At 35.6% G+C, this 9,003-nt stretch overlaps 1 protein-coding gene across 2 annotated transcripts in view; it reads left to right on the top strand.

Moving 5' to 3' along the window:
• Positions 1-9,003, top strand: part of LOC144964923 (serine/threonine-protein kinase ATR-like) — a 68,094-nt gene that overhangs the window by 1,337 nt on the left and 57,754 nt on the right. For both annotated transcript variants that reach the window (XM_078899714.1, XM_078899713.1), the window contains exons 2-7: positions 2,837-2,934; positions 4,984-5,148; positions 5,637-5,807; positions 6,210-6,328; positions 6,809-6,897; positions 7,553-7,667. In XM_078899714.1, the coding sequence (XP_078755840.1) occupies positions 2,837-2,934; positions 4,984-5,148; positions 5,637-5,807; positions 6,210-6,328; positions 6,809-6,897; positions 7,553-7,667 (757 nt within the window). The remainder of the gene's footprint in view (positions 1-2,836; positions 2,935-4,983; positions 5,149-5,636; positions 5,808-6,209; positions 6,329-6,808; positions 6,898-7,552; positions 7,668-9,003) is intronic.

Below are 9,003 nucleotides of genomic sequence, written 5' to 3'. Positions count from 1 at the left end.
AGGCGGAGTTGTCGTACCAATAAGGTCGCAGGTTCAAACCCCACCACCGCCGCGAAAAATTTTCATTCTCTATTGTCTTCTGGCACTTTTCTATTCACTTCATATCTTGTTGTTACCAACATAAGTGCCTGCTCCACTCACTTTTCTGAATTAAAAATTCACCCCATACACCGGAGCATACTCAATGTCTCAATCGTTTCTATGTTATATGTTTGTGTTGAGAATATTGGCTATTAAGCTTAACTGCTGGTCAAAATTATTCGCGATGGTGGTGTACGAACGAATCGGCGGTCTCAAGAAGTGGGTGAGAGAGGGATCTAGTAATGACTTTGAGTTTGAAACGAATATTTTTGTGTTCGTTGATAGCTCACACGGTAGAGCCACGCTCTCACCTGCCAGGCGGAGTTGTCGTACCAATAAGGTCGCAGGTTCAAACCCCACCACCGCCGCGAAAAATTTTCATTCTCTATTGTCTTCTGGCACTTTTCTATTCACTTCATATCTTGTTGTTACCAACATAAGTGCCTGCTCCACTCACTTTTCTGAATTAAAAATTCACCCCATACACCGGAGCATACTCAATGTCTCAATCGTTTCTATGTTATATGTTTGTGTTGAGAATATTGGCTATTAAGCTTAACTGCTGGTCAAAATTATTCGCGATGGTGGTGTACGAACGAATCGGCGGTCTCAAGAAGTGGGTGAGAGAGGGATCTAGTAATGACTTTGAGTTTGAAACGAATATTTTTGTGTTCGTTGATAGCTCACACGGTAGAGCCACGCTCTCACCTGCCAGGCGGAGTTGTCGTACCAATAAGGTCGCAGGTTCAAACCCCACCACCGCCGCGAAAAATTTTCATTCTCTATTGTCTTCTGGCACTTTTCTATTCACTTCATATCTTGTTGTTACCAACATAAGTGCCTGCTCCACTCACTTTTCTGAATTAAAAATTCACCCCATACACCGGAGCATACTCAATGTCTCAATCGTTTCTATGTTATATGTTTGTGTTGAGAATATTGGCTATTAAGCTTAACTGCTGGTCAAAATTATTCGCGATGGTGGTGTACGAACGAATCGGCGGTCTCAAGAAGTGGGTGAGAGAGGGATCTAGTAATGACTTTGAGTTTGAAACGAATATTTTTGTGTTCGTTGATAGCTCACACGGTAGAGCCACGCTCTCACCTGCCAGGCGGAGTTGTCGTACCAATAAGGTCGCAGTTTCAATTTGATACCAGTTTACTACGGTTATTTTGTGACTTTGGCAATTTTAGTGCCAAATTCTTAAAACTTGACGATTTTTCAACTTCAGTCGCCTATAAATTAGAATCTTTAATCAATTGCAAAACATATTCCATCAACAAAGCAAATTTAAATTAGCCTATAAACAATCATTTCTTAAATCGATCAGCCTAACTTATTATCTCTCTATTCCCAAATGATATCTATAAACATAATATGAAGATAGAAGGGTGGCTGAGAGAGAGGAGAGAGAGAGAGAGGAGAGAGAGAGAGAGAAGAGAGAGAGAGAGAGAGAGAGAGAGAGAGAGAGAATTAATGAATTGATTTTTTTTTTTTTTAAATTGTTTTATAATTAGACACACAAGTTGTAATGTATTCTATTAACAAATTCAGAACAATGAAACAAAAACAAAACAAAAATTAAAAAGGAAGAAAAAAAAAAAGACACGCTTATAAACCTTATAAAATCGTCAAATGAATGTATTATCATGCTACAGCTAAAAAGTACATAAATATTTACACCCATTTGCTCCATCCCCTTCCCTTTCGACCATCTTCTCATTCATGGCCACCGTGTGTCTTGTGCTACTTTTGACATTTGGCGCCAGCGTATCTAGACTAACGTCAGAAATAAAGGAGTATTACCAAAATTCATGCAACTGAGCAGAGGTGTCAAAAAATGATAGAAGGCATATTATTGGGGGTTTTTTCTCCTGACCTACCACTGAGCAGAAAATGTGTGACATGACAAAAACAACGGAACATTTATGAACAAATCCTAAAATCCCAGAAATCCGCGGAAGATTATCATCACTGGTCCCCACTATATTTGTTTTGTTTTTTTTTGGTGTGTTTTTTTTGGTGCAAAATCTCAATGCAAATCACTGATGCAACAAACTGCCATGACAGAAGAGACAATAACATACCAAAAAGTAAAACGATTTTTTCCTGTAGGGTTAAATAGAGGTGGGAGAGAAGAAAAAAAACCCAGAAAAACCGTGTGGTTGGTAACTGGAAGTTCATCACTCATAACTGTCTACAGTTATTCAGAGTCGACTCCCCGCCTAGTAATAGTTATGGCTGCGGTTATTCAGAGTCGACTCTGAATAACACTCTACAGTTATTCAGAGTCGGGAGTCCACTCTGAATAACTGTAGACAGTTGACTCTGAATAGTCTACAGTTATTCAGAGTCGACTCCCCGCCTCTGAATAACTGTAGACAGTTATTCAGAGTCAACTGTCTACAGTTATTCAGAGTGGACTCCCGACTCTGAATAACTGTAGAGTGTTATTCAGAGTCGACTCTGAATAACCGTAGACAGTTATTCAGAGTCGACTCTGAATAACCGCAGCCATAACTATTACTATTACTAAGCCCTCGGCAGGATTACTTGCAATTCCTAGCCAAGCACGGGGTATTGTGTGGATTATGGATTACCTTATTTAAATGCCTAGTAATTCTTCATTTGTTTTAGCCTGGTTTTATAGAGTATAGAAATTTATAATTTATGCATTTTAAATTTAAACTTTATTATAGAAAAGTTACATAATTGGCATCCTTTTCAGCCCTTGAATTTTTATCTTTTCTTCAGATGGAATTCTGCAGATGGGCCGAAAGATTTCAGCATCCAGAGCTATAGAGCTACAATCACAGATCTTGTTGATAACTTCCTAACTGATCTAGACGATGGTATCTTTACAAATCTTAAATTGTGTAGACTAGGAACACCACAATTTAGCTAAGGGGACCATGATTTTGGCCCACCAATCTAAATTAATCATCTTTTTATTCATAGAAAATATGATATTTGTTTGTTTTTTTATGTAGATGTGAGTTATATTTTATAAGTATCCATTCTCGAGATTTTTTTGGTTACCTATTTGCGAGAGTTTGGAGCCATCTTTCATAATTCTGCAACTTCTACGAGGATAGAGAGGAAGCACGTTCTAGAGCTAGATAATACCCTTCCCCCCAAAAACAAAGTTAACGAATTTTTGAAACAAAGAGAAAATTGAAGTATGGAAAGATATATGAAAATGAAAAGTGAAATAAAACTAATTTTTGTGTTGTATGGCTTGCTATCTCTCTGTCTTCTGTCTTCAAATAAACAAACAATTAATAAAGATGAAGAAAAAACTTGCCCCCTTGACATGAAGGCTATTCGGGTTGGAGTCTGTAAATACCACAACATTATTTTACAGAATATTCGAGAAAATAGATTTCAGCATTAGGGTGGCTGAGCATTTGAGAATTAGAGATCAGGTTTATATCCTCGACCATTCAGTGAAATAGAGATCATTTTTATGAGTAGTCTTTCTCCCAATCCCCCCTCCCAAAAAAAAAAAATGTTGATGAACTTTTGAAACTAAGATTAATGAAGAGCGAAAAGAAAGATAAGAACAATAAAATTAAAATAATGTTTGTGTTGGACAGCTGACAACTTGCAATCTCTCTTCTGTCTTTTCTTAGCAACAGTAAGTTAAGAAGAAGAAAAACTCGCTTCCTCAAACTAAAGGCTATTTAGATTGAAGTCTGTATAACCATAACCTAATTTTACAGAATATTTGAGAAAATAGAGTTCGGCATTATTTTGCCGAACATTCGAGACTTTGAATTAGAGTTCAAGTTTATTTCCCAAGCGTTCAGAGCACAGGGTTCGGAAAAATAGAGGTCATAATTTATTTTTCCGATCTTTCGGAGATATAGAGCCGGCCTTATTATAATATTAATATCATGACATAATAGGATTATAATGTTTAACAGACTGTAAATTATATCGGCTGGGATATTGGGACTTTCTCAGAAATTTCCGCTGAATTTGTAGTGGCAAACATTTTCCTCAAAACCACAAAATCATCATTATGTCTTATATCATATTTTGACAGTCTTGTGAAATTTGGTGATGGTCCCTTTTTTAAGACGTTGGGTCAGACACAATGGCACCAGATGTCACAATTGACACAGAAGACCAGTGGTGTTCTTTGATTAGTTGATGTTTGGAGGGGAAGGGGAGGGACAAATGGGTCTAGATTCTCTCTCTCTCTCTCTCTCTCTCTCTCTCTCTCTCTCTCTCTCTCTCTCTCTCTCTCTCTCTCTCTCTCTCTCTCTCTCTCTCTCTCTCTCTCTCTCTCTCTCTCTCTCTCTCTCTCTGACACACACACACACAAACAGCCATTAAATCATCCGGGTTTACAGAGATAATATATTAGAATAAAGCAATGGCGATTGGCTTAGTTTCAAATGCGTCCAGAAATTTTAAAAATTAGGTCCCCGTTTCATTATTCTAAGATATCTGTCAATCTCCACGACAAGTTTAGTTGGAAAATATGTTAGTACATAATCATAGTTGTTGGGCGGAATAATCACAGCAAAGCTCTATCTATTGAACCTGGGTTCACCCAATAAGATACAAAAGAAGAATTATTATTCTGACTTTGGGCAAAATGCTGTTTATTTGAGGTGCAGTGCCATAAAAATAACGTGGTTCCCCCTAGCCAAATTGGCTAGTTTTTGCAAGATACTTACATATTAATTGAAGATTCAAAACCTTATTTAATCTTGATGAATTGTCTTTATTATTTTTGTAAATGTTTTTGCTCTTTTTTCTTATCATTCTTTTTCTTTTGTAGACAAATGAAACGTTTTTATTTTACTGCCATATAATTAGTTAAGCTGACATCTAGAATTCCTCAGAGTTAGCAATTTATTTAGTGATGTGATGTGTTTCTGATATTTCAGTTGCAGAGACTCTGGCAACCACTGACGGTAACCAAGCAAGTCTCGGTTCCCTCAACATGTGCCTTGAATTTCTTGGAGAGAACACAGAAATTTTCCTTCAAGTGCCCCAACAGTCTGTCAACCTAAATGGTTCTCAAATTCCATTGGAAGAAAAGTCATCACAAGGTTATAACTCTTTTCACAGGAAATAACACTACAATTATAATTGTTTGCAGATCCTTATAAGACTTTGTTATACTTACAAATGTCTATGCTTAGATAAGTGATTCAATGAAGATCTTTTAAAGCACCTTTATAGTATCATAAAGGCACACAGACTAATTCTTGCAGTTTATTATTTTGCCTTTTTATTTGACATTAATTTTATCATTTTTGCAGACAGTATCATTCCTTTGGAGTCGTGGCATTTATGCCTTTATTTTTCCACAACTTTACACATTTTACTTTGACTATTTTCATCAACATGAGATGCAGTTGAGGAAGATTGAAAGCAGTTATATAAACCAAGAGTGATTGAGGCCTAAGGATATAAGCTAGCAAAATCAAAAACATTGGGTATAACAACTTCTTTTAATTAATTTTACATTCCAAAAAAATGATGTTATCTAAAACATTATGCAATTAAAAAATATTTGTACCGTCATATTTTTCAGCATTTTGTATGTGGTTCATGAAACATATGATGCGATTGTTATCACGACCTGATTGCAGTAAGCTGTATGATATCATCTTTAGACTTATTTTGCAAATACTGCAAGATGTTAAACTCAGGAGCAAGTACATATTCAAGATTTTCATCCTTGAATTCATTAATGCATTATCAGGTGTGTTAAAAATGGAATTATAAATACTTAGTTTAGACCTGAAGAACAATAATTGTATGCATATTTTATTAAGTATCGTAAAAATAGATATTTAATTGCCGTGATTACCTTTGAAATACACGTCTGCTTCTTTCCCAGTGGCACTAATAGCCTTGGATATTACTCCACAAATTGATCTCTAACACGTTTGTTAAAGTATAAACAGAAGTGATGTTTATCTCAATTTCCTTGATTTGTCATAGAGATATTTTACAAAATATGATTACCTTTGATTTGGTTTTTTTAGTTTTTTTCCTGTAAAGTTTTATGTAGTTTGGCTGTATTATTAGATTTAGATATTTTTTTGTCACTTAACAGCTGTCATTTGTATTCAACTTATCATTTTTTTTTTTTTGGGTCTAGATTTGATTCAAGCCAGTAATCTTCTCTATGGTGATGAAGAGGAAGTAGAAATCATTCGGTTTGGATGTGACATTGATCTGGTGCAGCAAAGTTTAAAAGATCCTGCAGCATCACAATCTGTGAGTATTGAATGCAGTACTAAGATTTATTTAATTGGGATTCTGTCGTGTGTATTTGCTTAAAAAATTGTTATCTTTTAACGTTTTTTAATTGTACACAATACCAGTATATTGCTTAAAACAAGCATCATTCATGATGGTTTTGCAATGCTTCAAATTTTTACATAGAATGAATTTATCTTTTGAAGAACGGAGAAGAATTTATTTGAAATGATGTCTTTCCAAGAGTACACAGTGTTTAAGGTGAATAACACATGCCACCATTATAAAATTATGCAGAGAATCAATGGTGTTGCAAATATTAAGATAGATTTCATGGAATTCAGTTGGTGACACATTAAGTATACATCTTTTTAGCCACCGTATTTTTTATTTATGTCCTGAAAGATTTTAATGTATTTTACCCCTTTAAGTATTAAATACAATTAAGTCTTTGCTGTAGTATTTTATGAATTCTTTTCTTCTCTCTTTGTTCATCAGGAGCAGGTGCTCAACGAGAGCAGAATAGAAGAAGTCCGCATTCTTCTGTCTGATCCTGATCATTCTGAACTGTTGCAAGTTAATATTGTGTAAGGATATAAATTATGAGCTGGCATCTTATTATATCATTGAAACTGTAGAGTTAATTGTGTAAGGATATACATTATAAGCTGGCATCAGATCATATCATTGAAACTGTAAAATTAATTGTGTAAGGATATACAGTATTAGCTGGTATCTCATTATATCATTGAAACTGTAGAGTTAATTGTGCCTGTAAGATATAAAACATCTAAACTGAAAATTGCAATACTACAACTGAGTTATTTGTTCAGTCTTATTAGACTAACACATATAATTGCTATGCAAATCAGGGTTCAAAGTAAGCCAGACATTTTCAGTGGTGCCAGTTTTTTGTTGTTGAATCTGTTGAATGTCCAAGTGGCATTGATCCATCAGATCAGTCACGTTAATTGAAATTCTTAATTTTCTTTCGCTTGTTTTTTTTTTTTTTTGTGAATAAAACACTTTTTAAAATGCTGTTGAAAGGGAAGTTTTTAGTGTTAGGTTTATTTGTTATAAGTATCTGCTTTTATATTAAATTTTCAATCACGATTCAGGTCAAGATAATTTTATTGTTTTAAAAGAACAATAAAAGGCATACAAGGGTTTATAATGTGATATGAATATAGTCTTTAGTGTTTGTTTTATTGATTCTGTTTTTTCTTATGCCTAACATTTCAGAAAGATCTTGTTGAAAATGTTTCTTGATGTCTGCAAGTTTTGTTCAACTCACATACAGACTCTTTGGGAATGTCTGTGTTTCCACATCCAAGATGGCGATTTGGATCTAAAGCTGGTGATTAATGGCTTTTTTCGATTTTAAAATTTTTCTTTATTGTCATTCAAACATTCATTCATTGACTATTTTAAGAACACAGATACAGAACGATTATCTAGACGGAAACAAAAGGCATGGAGCAGAGCGAGAAAGTCCAACAGTAAGAAAGACTGGTACAACTACGCCCGACTGAAAAAAGAAACACAAAAAGAGAGTAGAAAGGCCTATCATAATCATGTTAAGGAACTTGTCAGTGAAGACTCAAACAAAAAGCTCTGGAAATTTATAAAAAGTAGGAGGTTCGATTCGGTTGGTATAGCGCCCCTTGAGCATGATCGTGTATTATACTCTGATGCAAAGGAAAAAGCGGACATACTTAATAACCAATTCTGCTCTGTTTTTGCTTCAAAAGCTCATACCAAAATTACCACTCAACAACTACAAGGCGAAGAAAACGATTCCAACACTATGGCCGAATCAATGTGACAGTAGAGGGCGTTTCCAAACTCCTCGCCACTCTAGATCCAAAGAAAGCATGTGGCCCAGACAAAATACCATCCCGTCTCTTAAAGATATTGAGTAACGAATTTGCACCTGCCCTCACACATTTGTTCAACCTCTCTCTTGAAACGGGAGACATACCAATTGTTTGGAAGCACGCTCTTGTCCAACCCATCTACAAGAAAGGTGATAGAAGCAGGGCTCAAAACTACCGTCCAATTTCATTAACTTGCATTTGCTGCAAACTGTTAGAGCATATAGTGAGAGCCTCAATAACTGAATATCTCGAAACTAACAGTATTTTTTGTGATGAACAGCACGGATTTAGGAAGCACCACTCATGTCAAACTCAACTTCTATCATTAACACATGATCTGTCAGCTGCTATTGATAAAGGTGGTCAAATTGATCTCGTACTACTGGACTTTGCCAAGGCCTTCGACAAGGTTCCTCACCTTCGGTTAATCCAGAAATTGTATGACGTTGGTATCAGGAACAAAACCTTACAATGGATTGCAACTTTTCTGGACAATCGCACCCAACAAGTTCTTGTCGACGGTGAGACTTCCACTATCGGGATGGTGACATCGGGCGTACCTCAGGGCTCAGTCCTTGGGCCCGTCCTATTTTTTGTGTACATAAATGATCTTCCACGAGGTATAAGGTCAAAAGTGCGCTGACGACACAGCATTATATAATCAGATAAGAACAACAGACGACTGCAAAACACTAAATGAGGATCTAGCTAAATTACAAGAATGGGAAACAATAAATCAAATGGAATTTAACGTATCAAAGTGCAATGTTCTAACCATCACAAATAAGAAAGCACCTATTACATTTGAATACCAAC

This window comes from Berghia stephanieae, chromosome 2 (assembly GCF_034508935.2).
Source record: "Berghia stephanieae isolate SIO BIC M18660-M18661 chromosome 2, UCSD_Bste_1.3, whole genome shotgun sequence".
NCBI lineage: Eukaryota > Metazoa > Mollusca > Gastropoda > Nudibranchia > Aeolidiidae > Berghia > Berghia stephanieae.
The sequence above is the reverse complement of the archived record's forward strand: the minus strand, read 5'-3'. Positions and strand labels throughout refer to the sequence as shown.